The sequence below is a fragment of the Rhinolophus sinicus genome, linkage group LG02, assembly GCF_036562045.2.
Source record: "Rhinolophus sinicus isolate RSC01 linkage group LG02, ASM3656204v1, whole genome shotgun sequence".
NCBI lineage: Eukaryota > Metazoa > Chordata > Mammalia > Chiroptera > Rhinolophidae > Rhinolophus > Rhinolophus sinicus.
This window is the reverse complement of record NC_133752.1, coordinates 55,082,800-55,097,952: the sequence shown is the minus strand read 5'-3', so window position 1 is coordinate 55,097,952 and position 15,153 is coordinate 55,082,800. Positions and strand designations below refer to the sequence as shown.

The 15,153-nt window shown below is 38.3% G+C and overlaps 1 protein-coding gene across 2 annotated transcripts in view; it reads right to left on the bottom strand.

Moving 5' to 3' along the window:
• Window positions 1–4,869: 4,869 nt before the first annotated feature.
• The window catches only part of SDAD1 (SDA1 domain containing 1), a 29,266-nt gene continuing 18,982 nt past the window's right edge, over window positions 4,870–15,153 (bottom strand). For both annotated transcript variants that reach the window (XM_019720521.2, XM_074324443.1), the window contains 8 exons: window positions 14,698–14,795; window positions 14,515–14,591; window positions 13,767–13,896; window positions 12,197–12,291; window positions 11,869–12,059; window positions 11,675–11,759; window positions 10,707–10,868; window positions 4,870–8,161 (listed from right to left, as the gene is read on the bottom strand). In XM_019720521.2, coding sequence (XP_019576080.2) covers window positions 8,114–8,161; window positions 10,707–10,868; window positions 11,675–11,759; window positions 11,869–12,059; window positions 12,197–12,291; window positions 13,767–13,896; window positions 14,515–14,591; window positions 14,698–14,795 — 886 coding nt within the window. In that variant the 3' untranslated portion in view covers window positions 4,870–8,113. The remainder of the gene's footprint in view (window positions 8,162–10,706; window positions 10,869–11,674; window positions 11,760–11,868; window positions 12,060–12,196; window positions 12,292–13,766; window positions 13,897–14,514; window positions 14,592–14,697; window positions 14,796–15,153) is intronic.

The following is a 15,153-nucleotide window of genomic DNA, read 5'->3' as shown; positions in this document are numbered from 1 at the left end:
ATTCTCCCTACGCACCACACACCGCCCCCAACCACCCGACTGTGGGGTATACTGTCTTGCTCCTAATGAATAGAATATAGCCAACGTGATGATGTCTGACTTCCAAGACTAGATCACAAAAGATATTGTGGCCTCCTCCTTGCACTCTGTTGGACTGCTCATTATGAAGGGAACCATCTGTCATGTTCTGAGGTCACTAAGGAAGGAAGTCCTATGGAAAAGGTCCCTAACTTGAGGAACTGAGACCTTCTACCAAGAGCCAGAAAGGAACTGAGGCTTCTTGCTAATACAGTCATGTGCACTCTTAACATTGGGGATGTTCTGAGCAATGCATTAGGCGACTTTCTCTAGACAATGGAATATTATTCAACACTAAAAAGAAAGGCGTGAGCCCACCATGAAAAGACATGGAAAAACCTTAAATGCATATTACTAAGTGAAAGAAGCCAATCTGAAAAGGATACATAGTGGGACCCCTGGATGGCTCAGTTGGTTATAGCGCGGGAACTGCTCTCAACAACAAGGTTGCCAGTTCAATCCACAAGAATATGTGGATACATTTGAAAACTGCCACAGTTCAATTCCCTCATGGGATGGTGGGCTGTGCTCCCTGCAGCTAAAGATTGAAAACGGCAACTGGACTTGGAGCTGAGCTGCGCCCTCCACAACTAGATTAAAGGACAACTTGGAGCTGATGAGCCCTGGAAAAACACAGTTCCCCAATATTCCCCAATAAAATTAAAAAAAAAAAAAAAAAAGGCTACATACTGTTAGGAATCCAACTCTGTGACACTCTGGAAAAGGCACAATTTTTTAAAAAGTAAAAATATCAGTGGTTATCAGGGGTAAGAGAGGGTAAGGCAGAGAAATTTTAGGTCAATGAAACTATCCTGTACAATATTACAATGATAGATACATGTCATTACACATTTGTCCAAACCCCTAGAACATACACCACCAAGAGTGAACCCTAATGTAAACTATGGACTTTCGGTGATAATGAGTGTCAATGTAGGTTCATCAATTGTTAACACGTGTACCACTCTGGTGGGGGATATCGGGAGATGCTATACAAAGGTGGTGGGAGCAGGGGGTACTCCTGTATGTTGGAACTCTATCTACGTTCTTCTCATTTTTGCTGTGGACCTAAAACTACTCTAAAAAAATCTATTTAAAAAATAAAAAGGACCTAGGGCTGGTTGTGCAAGTTCCCAGATCCAAAATATATATGGGAACTTAGTTTATCACAGAGATGGCATTACTTACCTGTGGAGATACTTGCAACATAAGTAATTGACAAAGAATTAGTATCCAGAATATGTAAAGACCCTCTACAAATCAATAAGGAAAAAGAAAAAAGAACAAATGGCTATAAAAAGAGGAAAATCAAATAGCAAAAATCCATGTGAAGCAATCGCAACCTCACTGTTAATCACTAAAATGCACACTAAAACGATGAAACCGTATCACAAACAGATTGTCTGAAGTTTCAGTCTAATAACACCAAGCATTGACATGGATGTGCTGAAAAAGGAACTCATGACGTTTGGTAGGAATGTGCAATTTAGCACTGCCTAGTGAAGTTGAAGAAACATGGACCCTACAACCCAGGGATTCCATTTCTAGGTTTCTATGTAAACTGTGGACAAAGAAAAAAACTCTAAAACATATGCCTAAGGAGACATGTACAAAGACATTTATTGGGGCAAGATTTTTAAGTAGTGAAAAAGTGGGAACCATCTAACTGTTCTTCAGTAGGGTAATGATAAAGTGTGGGTTTATGAATAAACAATGGAAAACTATACGACAGTTAAAATGAAAGAATATCAAGAATCTAATGTTGTTATAGTCAACAAAATATATATAATACCATTTATTAAAATTTTAAGATACTAAATGATACTGTCTACCATATACATATATACACATATGTACATAAACATGTACAAATGTAGTAAAAGCAAAAATAACTAAAGGAATGATAGGCATCGATTTCAGGGGTGGAAAGAAAAATGGCTGAGTGGGGCTTTATATTTAGTTCTCCTTAAAATAAAAAAAGTATGGTAAAAATTAACATTGAATAAATCTGAGAGATTGATATGTTTATTTTCTACATTTTTCTGTATGTTCAAAAATATTACAATTAAAATGTGAAAATTTTATAAAAATTTTTAAGAGGAAGATTTATGTATCCTTAAAACCAGAAGTGAAATATCATAATTTATTCATGTAATTCTTTTAAACTTCCCCTTTTGTAACATTTTCTAGAATTGAGTTCCCATTTTGTCCACAGTTTACCTTTCCACTTGGTCAAATTCCCTTTTAAAGCACTCCTGGATTTGATATTAATTTAGATATTAGAAGTAGCAGGTACTCCAAAACAGGATCTTGCTAAGAATGCAACTGGAAGTAATGTTTCAGATTATTTTTTTTAAATGTTTGACGTTTTATAGCAGCATTACAAAATGTTTTGTGATGGTTAATTTTACGTGGCAAGGTGACTGGGCTAAGGGATGCCCAGATAGCTAAGTAGAATGGAATATTACCATGTAAATATCACATTATTTCTGAGTGTGTCTGGGAGGGTCTTTCCAGAAGAGACATTTTCGTATACTAAGGAAGATCACTCTCACTAGTGTGGGCAGGCCTCATCTGATCCCTTGAGGGCCTGAATAGAAAAGGCAGCGGAAGGACAAATTTGCGCTTTTCCCTTGAGCTGAGACAACCATCTTCTTCTCTCCTGGGAACTGACAGTCCTGGTTCTAGCCCTTCAGTCTCGGACTGAATTACACCACCACCTTTCCTGTTCTCCAGCTTGTGACCAATGAACCAATTCCTTATTTATCAATCAATCAATCAATCTATCATCTATCATCTCACTTCTATTGGTTCTACTTCTCTGGAGAACCGTAATACATACTTAATATGTACAGAAAAAGAAAACCAAATCAGCTACGAGTATATACCCACCACACAAACCAAGCAACTGTTTTCATATGCCTACTATATTTACAAAATTGTAAGCTGTAAGAAGCACCATTATTTTATGTATCTCAAAGAAAAGCTTGCTGCCACTTTTTTTACTGGATTTGAAAAAATATATATAAAGACCTCTCTTAAGTCTATTATCATAGATATTTAAGTCATTATTTACTCTCGTACGTGTTTCAAAGTGAAACAAAGTGGTTATCACATAAGCTTCGTTGCATTCAAAATTGGACTCTCCTGAATCGTCCTGTTTGACTTGGCATCATGGATGCCCATGTTTTTCCACACGTCACTCTCTGTGCCATTACCTTCGGTGATGCAACATTTCTTCTCCACTCATAAGAGGGCTTCCAAGGCATTGGTAAGGTTTTGTTTCTTGGTCTGGGTGCTGATAACAGGGATGTATTCAACTTGTGAAAATTCAGTGAGCTTAATGGTACGTGTACTTTTATGTATATATTACACATCAGTAAAAAATTCAAAATACATCTCTTTTTTTTTCTGGAATTTTCTTACAAGCTACTGACTTCCCTCTTACAAATTTTGATGCTGGTCCTTGCTTGATCTTAGTAAGTGTCAACCTAAGATTTTCAGATGAAGTTTGTGAATGTGCAGGCAATGACAACTATGTCAAGTCTCATTTGGTTGCAAAATTTTTTTAGACACATCCCATCAACTAAAAATATGAAAAATGTGTGTCTTAAAACCATTTTATACTTTACTTTTGAAAATAATAGCATAACCTTTTCCACATTATTTACCTTTTTACCAGATTGTTTTAATGGTGGAATATTCCATCTAGTAACTACATCCCAAGTTGCTTAACTCTTCCTATATTTTATTTTCTTGCACTCATTTTTTGCCACTATAAATTATATTGCAATTACTATTTTCGTACAGTTTGTGGTAAGCATTGCTAGCTGCCTATCCAAAATCCATTTCCTTCTCTTCCTTGTTAACAGAAACCCAGTTCTGTTGGGTTGTTTGTGGTGCATCTAAGCTGAGAGGCTAATAATCCTACTTGTAGGGTAGGCCTGTGACCCGTTTCTGGCTAATGAAACCTAAGGGAAGGCTGTTACAGGGTTACTGTGAAAGCTTTTGCTTTCCTAGTAAAAGGCATAGATGTTGCAATGCCGCTTCTAATTGCCTTAAACACAGAAGAAATTGTAGGAAGGTAAAGGTATTATCTCCATTATTAACTTGCCTGTGTCCCTGCAGCTGTGTCAGAATCAGCATTTGAATCCAGAGCCTGGCTTCTACACACTAAGAATGACAAAGCAGAAAAGTAGCCAAGATCCTGAGGGTATCACTGGGCAAACCAGCAACTGGCTACTTCCAGACTTTTCATGCCAATTTCCTTAGTCTATTTTTAGACACATATTCTATTACTTGCAGCAGAACAAACACATCTCTTGCCACATTTTGGACCCTTTTCTATGATGAGACTCTCAGAAGTAGGTTTGAGTCAAAGGTTCCGACTAATTTTCAGGCTCTTGGTGCACATCACAAATTATTTTCCCTAAAAATGGTGTTAACTGAGTACTTTTGCTAACATCTGGCATTGCTGGCTAGAAGAGGGTCCCATCTAGCACCCCTCCAGGAAACAAGTGGAAGAGTAGTTAAGAAGGTGAGACCACAACTCCTCTGGCGTATTTTCACACCAATCCTTGCCTTGGTTTAGGTACATTCCTCTCTAATTTAAATAATTTCACAAGAGTGAATTTTAAGGCACCTTTATTTCCTGGCCTCAAATATTCTGTTTCTTATACAATGACATAAGTAAAAACACGTACACTGTTTTTCGAAAGTAGAAAGATTTGAAAGTAGAAAGAAAAAAAGCCTCACACATGATCCCAACATCAAAGAAAAACAAGTTTAACATTTGGTGTATTTCCTCTTGGGCTTTTATTATGTCCCATTTTCTCACAGGTAATTGATTATACTATAACCTTTTGTACTTTGTTCTTTTCATTTATAAGCATTTCCTATTATAAACATTTTAATGGCTGTATAATATTCCATCATATGGACAAATCATATATTAATCATTTCCACATTGAGATTGAATTCACAAAACAATGAAAACAGAATCTGTGGAAGGAAATAAGATTACCACATAAGGAGTGCCCTATACAAATGCATGTATTTAAATCGTACACAATTAGCTGTGCTTTCCTCTTGCTTGCAAATGCAGACCAAAGACTATACGTAGTAGGAGAGAAAAGGTTATTTCATTATAAAAGAGAAAAGGCTCCATGTCAGCATCTTACCTTCCTATTCATATTCATTATCTTTTTAAAATCTCATATAATACATTCTGAAATTATGTAAGCAATAGTTAATTTTCAGTTTTATTTTTACATAATGAAAGGATGTCATTTGGTAGAACAGTTTTAAATGTTTCTCCAAAATAGTTTGAAGAACAGAATATTCAAACTGATTAAACATTCCGGTGAACAGAGATGCCACATAACACTTTACAAATTAATAGATTACAAATTTTCAAAGAGTTAGAATATGAAGTAATGAAATAATTTACGTTAACCATAACCTTTAAAAAACTGTACCAACCTTTAAACCATAACGTTTTCTTTCATGATTCAGGAATATATTCCCTACTGCTGCCCCATTCATCCCAAGCATGTTTGTCAGCAAACAGGCATTTCACCCTCTTGCCAGCTGAACTGCCCCTTCGTCAGGATATCCCCAGCACTAAGCTGTGCCTTTTCTGATCACTCTATGAGCGGCCTTGTGTTCTAGTCATTTTGTAAGTCTATTTCCTCCGCTGGATTTATAGTTTCTACCTGAAGGAACAACCCACATAATACCTAGCAGAGAGCTTTGCACAGAGTGAGTATTCAATATACATTTGTGTATTTCCAACTAGTTCCCTACCACATGAATGAGGGGGTAAAACAAATACTTGTAGTAACTGCAATTGTCATTTCAAGTAAATTAAGCAAAAGATAAAATAAAAACTTTATATCTAATATTTGATGAGAAATTTCCTGAATGCTTACTTTGTGGCAAATACCATGCTAAGTGCTTATAAACATTAGTTCTCAAATTCTCAAAACAATCAGTGAGGTAGGTTGTATTATATTTACAGAGAGAAAATACACAGGGACTAAATCATGTTTTAAATGTTTGCTGAGCACTGGGCATATGGCAGGGAACAGATTGCCTGTTATACAGCTTATTTTCTACTGGAACTTGCTAAGATCACCTACATAATTGTACATCAGCGTTCTAGGTTTATACATCACTTTATATATATTATGAACTTAGTGTGAGTTCATCCCAGAAATGGATCCATTCTTGGTGTTGACAAAAATTTGAGACTGAAAAGCTGAAGTTGAGACCCTGGTGACTTCTTCAAGGTAAAAGTCACCCTGGAAGGTCACTCTGCCTTTGCTGGCAGCATCCAACATTGTGAGGATCTGATCTTCAAATTTACAGTAAACAGAAAATATTCTCAAGAGAGTCACAAAATAATAAAAGGAATCAGAAATAAGATACTGTGGGGTTAAAGAAATAAAACAGAGTTAAGACTGCACCCATGTAAGCCAGATATTTTTCTATCTTGCATATAAACCTCAGTTAAGAGCAGTGTGAAACCACAGTAGAAGAACACAAGTCAGAACACAGACTGGACTTTGGCCTCTTGCCATCTAAGTGGGATGGGGCAGTCTAGCGAAGGACGAAATTTCTAGGCACCATCACAATTCATGCGGCAAAGCCGTGGACTTAGTTGCTACGCCATTCTGAACTGTACCTCTCTTGAGCTAGACACATGAGGAACTACTCAGTTCGAAAATGCAAAAACAAGAAAAAAAGAGCAGTTTTCGGTCTGAAACATTCAAATTTGCATCAGACACTTTCCGTGAAACACTGAGGTTGCTGGGGTTGGCTCTGAGAGCTCCCCTCACCAGGCCAGTGCAATTTAATCATTACACCTCATTTTCTTCACAAGCAATCCCCAGTGCTCTGGGGCATCTTGGGGAAAGTCACAAAGTTTCATTCAAACAAAACTGAAGTTGAACTCAGAAAGTGAACAGAAGACATTGGAAAGAGAATAAGAAAAGTGGTTTTGGAAGCTGCTTTTTAATTCTGAGTGGGCAGAAAATTACTTTTTACTTTAAAATAATATAGAGCAATTTTCTCATCTACCACAATATAATCTAAGAAATCTGAGGTAAAAGACACCAAGCTTTCCAAATGCAACAACTTGCAAAGAGAGAGACCACAGCTTTTGTGTCCCCTGAAATTTACTCAAGCATACGTAGGGAAGAGAGACCGACACAGCCACTCAACACATATAAGAGTATCTATTAGATATTAGAAAGCTTTTAGGACACAAGGCCAACAGTGGGCTAAAAATACTACAAGGTGAAAAAGGCTAAGGAAACCAATTTCATTTCGTTTTCCTCTATGGAAGAGGGAGCAGCCTAAATGATGATCTAAAGACACTCCAAGATTACTATTATACTTAAGGCAATTTAAAAAGCGAGGTTTTTATCTGGCATTCAAAAAAATATTTATAACTTTTGAATGGACTAAAAGAGCTAAATTGTCTACCAAAATCTGTACAGCAGGGACCTGTTTTTAGCAGGTAAGCCTATTTACAAGTAAGAACCTCTTACTCTTGTAACATTGTCCTGTTTTAAAAGAATACGTAACTCCCATCCCCTGGAGAGTAAGTCTGTAAGGCCTCTGTGACCCCACAGAAATAGGGACCTATCTCTACTAGAGAACTATTTACACTGCATGGTAAATACACATATACACACCTGTGCACACATCCCCCAAATAGTCCGTGAATGCCTTGAGTGACGGGTTATGGTTATTTTTATCTCTATAGTGACAATTAGTAGGCACTCAATAATTTACTCTTTGCATGAACGCTAAATGAAAACGATTTTACAACACCACTACTACTTACGTTTCAAACACTCCCACCGTCACCCACCTCCAAAATAAAAACACCAAACTGCTACCAAATTTACTTTGGTTTTCACAATATAGTGCTTCTGGACTTTTAAATTAATATTCTTGATTTACTCATTTTCAGAGAAATGACACAAATTCAGCATTCTCCTTGGAATGGGAAACTTGCTTGTCCAGGTTACTTCATTCTTTTTCTCTTTTTCAAAAGTGCATCTCGCAGCGCCAACTGCAAGATAAAAAAAATATATCTAAACATGGTAACACTTGGGTACCCCATAATACTAATTTGGTTATATGGAAGTGGACCAAAATGGAATCACTAAGTCAACAAATCATCCTGAAAAACTACAAATAGTGAAATGTTCCAAAACAGATCAAATCTGTAACCAGGCTGGGGCCTCCCTACTACTAGAAAGGAAAATAGGCAAAGCTCTTGACTCCTGTTCCCATCTCTTGGGACAAAAGCTCAAAACAGGAGCAGCTACAGATTACAGGGCCTGGAGGATGCAGTCTGCAGGAATAATATATGGGACTTCTCTGGTCCATACAGCTCTCGATAGTCTAGAGTTGTGGTTTTCACAAGCACCTTTTCCAAGACCACATGTATTCTACTAAATATAGCACACATGGACCATTTAAAGATTTTAAAACAGTATTCAGCACTTGTGTAGATTTAAGATAACTCTATAATGTACAACTGGGAACACAGAAAAATGTTCCCTTATTTGCAGATTTTCAAATGCGTTTGTTTAATGCAGTAAATGAACTAAGAAAATTTTACAGTGAGCAAATACTAACACTTAATATTTATAATGACTCAAGTATGAAGAAATTAACTCAAAATCAAAACCTGACAACTGTGGTTTAAGTCAAAACTACTATGGGCTAATTTGTAACTTGTTTAATTTTGTGTTGGATGTACGTAAGATGACAGTAGTGAATTATGTATTCTACTTGAACTGGTTCCAGGCTTTAATCACCTGGAGTCCTCCCCTATCCACAGGAGCTAGGTTCCTAAATTTGAAAATGAAGAACATAAGATCTGGAGAAAAAGAAGACAGAAGGACCAATGTTCAAAGTAAACCTATGAAAGCCCTTAAAAAAGACAACTAAGGTCAATATATACCTTAAGTGCGTGATGGCTACTATTCCATTAATTCCCAAACACCACTCTTTGATTCCTAGGAACTGTTTAAGATCTCTGACTTTTGAATTTTAACAAGATGTGTGTTCATTTCTTTTTTCTGGAGGGCAGTGGGGACGGGGGGACGGGGAGAGGAGGTTCCTGGCTCTACATCTAAAGGTTTAAATTTTATGATTTTAAGTTATTGATTCCTTGCGTTTAGCTCATACCGAGGCCTTGGTATTTCTTTATAGACAGGCAGAGTAACTGGAACACTTAAGGTCGAGTTAAAAATTAACAAGTTCATTTTAACCTAATTTCTATGGCTAAGGCGGTACTTCTCACACTCATCTATAAATGTCTTATTTTCTCATCTGTAAAATTGGTTTGATCACAGTACCTGTTCATATTGTTGTATGCTGATTCAATTAATATGCTGACAAGAAACAAAGCCAGGTTTCTCTATCATGCAAATATAGGCATGCTAAAAAAACAGGAAGTAGGAAGTGTAGGGACACCCTTAGCTAAAATGTAGCAATGTCATAAAAACCTCATTAATGAAGCAAGGCCTACAAACTATTACTGCTATTTCCTCACACATAAACTCTTACAAAGGGCTGGTGAAGATAAACTAATGTAATTCATCAATTCAACTATAAATTTAAATTGGCAAGATTTAAAATCTTAATGGCACCTTTTCTTTCCCCTGAATTTCAACAACTTCTATTCAAAATGCTGTCACTTTACTACTTACCTAATGTTGTTAAACACAGCTTAGAACTATGGAGATTACATAAACAGACAGGTAAACTTTAAAGGGCACCTCAATTCAGTTAATACTGACTTGGTTCCCACAGAGCACTGCCCTGGAGGGCTGGTCACTACAGTCAGGCCTGGAAGGGCCATCCTTGGAAGAGCTAGCATTGGCTAGCATCCAATGCTAACCTGGAAGGGCTGGCATTGAACTCTGGTTCGGAATGTGGGAACTTTACCCTTGACCTGATTCCCTGGAGATTTTTCAGAATACAGTTAGACTCCAGTACACCCCCAGTAGAGGAAGACATTAAAACATAGATTAGTTTCACTAGAGTGAATTACTGAAATAAGCCCAACACAGAACAATCCAAGACTGAAAATGGATAAAATGAAATCCCAATGGCCAGTAAACAAAAACTTTGAAAAACGGCACATATAGAAAGATAAAAACAACAGAATTACTTAGTTTTCATTGCTTTACTAAAACTGTTTCTGAGATATTACCACACAATTATTGCTTTTTAAAAAAAGTATCATGTATATAATAAGCACTCCAAAATTCTTATTCAGTTCATTTTGCTATTATATTTCCCATAAGAAATGTCCAAGAATTTTTGCAAGGGAATGGACCTTAGAGATCATCTAGCTTGCTGCACCCTTTTACTTACAGAGGAGAAAAACAGACTCCCCTTTGGTCACACAGATGAATCCCAACCAAGTCAGGTCCAGGATTTCCATGCCCTACCTACCTCCCACCTCTCCAGTGACACTTCCCATTTATCCCAAGATGCACAGAACCCTAGGTCTTTAGAAGGCCAAGTCCATCCCAAATGTAAAGGAGTCTTAGAAAGACAGTAGTATTCTAGCCAATCAAGCTTCAAGTTGAACTCACCTGCTTTTCTCGGAAGGAACGCTTATTTTTTGAGCGGATATTATGGCTATACCGCATCATCATAAAGTTCTTCTGTTTTTTCTTCTCTTTATTTGTAGAACTGGAAAATGGATTCATTTTGGTTTTCTTCCTCACAAATTCTCTTCGGTCTGTCTTTCCAGCCTATCAGCACACACACAGAAACACTTCAGGAGTTATCTAATCAATATAACGTCTCCTCAGTGCCAAGTGCTCTACTGGATGTCAAGGACACAAATGAATGGGGCGCAGTCCTTGCTCTCCAGTGACTCAGCGCAGGGGAGAACGGACCGTGGTGTATTACAATGGGGCAAGGGAGCTCAGTGGAAGAAAAGGTCATAATTCAGTCTGGTGAAGTCTGGAGAACTTCCTAGACAGGGACACCCCTCAGCTGTTTTTGCAGGATGACGGCACTCATGGTGAGGGGTAGGAGAGGAAGGGTAGAGCATTTCAGGAAGCAGGGATAGTATATGCAAAGGTGTGGAGGAGCAAATGATGTGGCTCCATATCATTTCAGTAGAAATGGTGCCTAAAGAGGTAAGGGTACAGAGAATGAAGCTGGAAATATGAGCAGAGTGCCATCACCAACAGCCACAGTCCTTGCCAGAGGCAGACTCCAACCATCTCTGGCTTTTCATTCAGGCCTGTAAACATTCCCCTGCTTTTCTAACCACTTTGATCAATGTAAGGAGCCTCCCTGAAACCACAAACATGGAACAGTGCTTTGCTGTGCTCTGCAACAGGTATGGATGGTGGTTACATGGCTATCTAGTTGTTACAACTCATTTAACTGAATACTTCATATCTGTGCATTTTACTCTATGTTCATTATACCTTTATTTAAAACATTAAAGTCAAATACTGCCATTCTGTGTCTACACAAGTTCTGGGTCATATTTCATTCCTTTGCTTTCTGTTGAAAGAACTAGGGAAAGGCATGCCTCACTCACCATTGCAGTTGCTAGTCTTGTCTCCTTGTCAGACTTTGGCTTTTTATGAAGACGTTCAATGTCCCGAAGGGAAAGTAATTCGCCCCTGGGGTGAAGGAATAAATATAACATGAAACAAGGGTAGAATTCCTTTCCCTAATACTTTCATTATCATTCATGTGAGCTGACTGAAGCTGGTGTATGTGCTGTTGTACCTGGGCTCTTCATCGCTGTCTATTTCAATATATTTCCTCTTTTGGGCTTTCCCGGGGGCAGCGTCGAGTTCTTTCCTCATTTGGGCCAGGCGGATTTTCTGGAAGTCTTCCTGAGTTAAAACTCGGCTAGTGCTGACAGCTGCGGCTTTGGCTTTCCGCTCCTCCATGGGCATGCTGTTCAGCCTCTTGGACTTGAGAGCACACAACAAAGGCTTACATGGCTACCGGCTCAAGGAAGAACTTAACCCCCAAGAAGGCCCAGCGTAAATTAAGTCTTAATCAACAGCAGAGTGACGATGTGCTGGTAGAGGGAAATCTCGACACTTACGATTTCTTGCTGCTCCTCGTCGGAGGAGTGGTGCACGTCAACCCACTCACCGTCATCCGCTGCCTCCTCATCGAGACTGGCACTTTCCCAGCCATCTGTATGAGAAACACACACGGACAATCAGGATGCTTGCCTGAAGCTGAGCACTCACGGTAAATTGAGATAAATCAAGCCAAAGGAAAGTAAGGTTATGAACCTCAAACAGATGCTCTCCGGACCAAGAACTAAGCAATGTTTATGTTCGGTAAGCCACATCCATTTAATTGAAGAATGGGGAATAAACACTGACCAAGTATCTACCCTGAGCCAAAACTGTACACTTTTTCTAACCCTCACAAATCAACAGAAGAGGAACAGACTCTCGAGTTAAGTAGCCTGCCCCAAGCCACACTGTTAGAAAATGTAGTCTGCACTGAAATCCTGAAAATCGTGTCTGACTCTAGAGCCCATGTTCTTTCCACCAAACTGTCCATCGAAACTGTACTGTTCATTTATCTTGGCCATGCAGCAAGTATCTAACTCATCTAAGCATATTAATACATATTTTTAGAAACTAGTTAGAAACGGTCATTTAGAGAACTGAAGTGGAAGATTTTGGATATAAAAGAATCTTGTAGACACCTCAATAAAGAGGTATTAGAGTTCTGAATGGAGCCACCCCAGTAAGCTTTTAAAATCACAGATACCTGCAATTTCAGGGGTTCCCCATGTTCTACAAGACAGTGTCCCAGCTCTTTCGTATGGCATATACACAACCACTCATGGTAAGGCCCCAACTCAATCTCTAGTCTGATATTTTGCTATATTCCACGTTGTATCCTATACTGCAATAGTTCCTGAAATCCTTCAGGATTTTGCTCAGTTTGCCTGGAAAGTCTCCATTATTGTGCCATTCCTCACAATTCAAAATACAGTTCATGGGTCACCATCTCCTTGAGGCCTTTTCTGAACCTCTGAGGTAGATCTGACCTCTCTCCTGACCTCATGTCCCACTCCAATCATAAATCCTGTTAACACTTTATTACTCAGCTCTTTATGAAAGGTCCCGAAGGGCAGGAACCATATCATTCACCATTGCATTGACAGTGACCAGCCCACAGCTAATGCTTAAGAAAGCTTTGTTGAAACAGGAAGAAGACAGGACTTCAGCAACCGATGTAATAAAGGCGAACCTTAGAAATCAGAATGGAGTTCCTCAAGAATTCTTCAACAAGTTTAACAAGCGTTCTCCTTCAACAGGAGACTTTGGGAGGATTGCTAAGGAGTAATCCTCGTCATTTTTTTTCTAGACAACAAACAAAAAACCATTATCTTTCCCAAGTGCCCAGCATACACTGGATAAGGGGCAGCTACCCTGTAGGACGTGAAAAGACACCTCCTACACTATCATGTAAGTTCCCTAAGAGCAGGAACCATGCCCATTTGATCCCCAGTGCTTTTACCAGTGCTTGGCACTAGTCATTGTTCAATAAAAATCTGTTGAATGAATGTTCAAACAGCATAAAGATTTCAAGGTCAATAAAGATACAGGAGTGATTTTGTCCTGAGTAATGGTGAAATGAAAATGAACCTTCATCGTTTTCATCACTCTCTTCTTCTTTTTCAACTTCCAGAATTTCTGCTCCTGGAATGTAATATTTAGCATCTAATTCTCCATATTCTTGCACTCTTGCTTCTATGGAGGCCTCCGTAGGTTTACCCTAAAGGAAAGGAAATTGTTTTAAATATGGTCCTTAAATTGCAAAACATTATTCATGAAAAGGCTTCTCTATGATTATGAATTTCGAAGGGAGAATCACAAAAAAATGGAAGTAATCAAATAATAGTAACAGTCCACTTGGGTCATAGTAAATCCCTCAGCTAGAACTCTGCCCACTATTTTCTTGTTCTCCTCTGATCAGGAAACTGGCAGTCATTAGAAAATAACTGTTCCAATTCTTAAGTCTTGACATCACCATGTCCCTTCCTGTCACAGACATACATCTCCCTTTCCTCCCAAAGAGGTGGTAACTGGCTGAGGAATAGCCTGTTCAATACTGACTGATTTTTGGGATTCCAACCTGTTAATGATGTCAAAAGCTTTCAAGATGAAACTGCCTGACTAGAAGATTCAGTCATCATCAAAGAACACGTGCCAGCCACAAAATACTTAAGGCAATGGTATTCAATCAATTGTAGTTTGAACTTGAAGAATAAAATTACACATATTTCCAACACTCATAATGGAAGCATCACAAATACTAAAACTCAAACTGTAGAAAATTCCTCTCATCTTCTGGAACCATACCTTTAGATCAACATATGCAGGCTTTACCTACCCGGAATTTCTTCTGCAACATCTGAGGATTCAGTGTTCGGAAGAGCTGAATCAAAGTTCTAGCAGACATCATTACATCTGTAAAACAGTACCTTTAATTAGAAATCCAGAGCAAAGAATCTATTGAGATAAAAAATGAATCACTCTATATTCTTTGGTCTACAAAGAATAATATGCAACCTACTCTTATCTTTGTGTGTTTTATACTGAGCCAGATCTTGGAGAAGTTCTTCAGTCATGGCTAGAGGACATCGAGCTGTTATCTCTTTTATTGCATTGATTCTAGAAAAGGAAAAGTGAATTTCAAAACTCCAAACAGCAATTTCATTTGGTTCAACCTAAGAAGATTTCCTAAAAAGACCACATCAGAAGGAAGAGCAGTTGGGTTTCATAGGGCTTAGGTGTCTAAAACTGCAGTTTGGTAAAGAATGTGAGGGTGGGCAGCCTTAGAGGGCTCTTGTATCAGACAGCTTACCATTTCCACTACTGATGGAATAAGAAACAGTATCTTCCTTGTAAAGTAAATAATGGCAGCATTTACTCCCCAACTCTAAGGGCAAAAGGAACTAGGTCAAATAAGAAAAGTTAAAGGTCTTTAGGGCTATTATCCCAGCAAAATTCCATAAAAAGCAACTCTTAA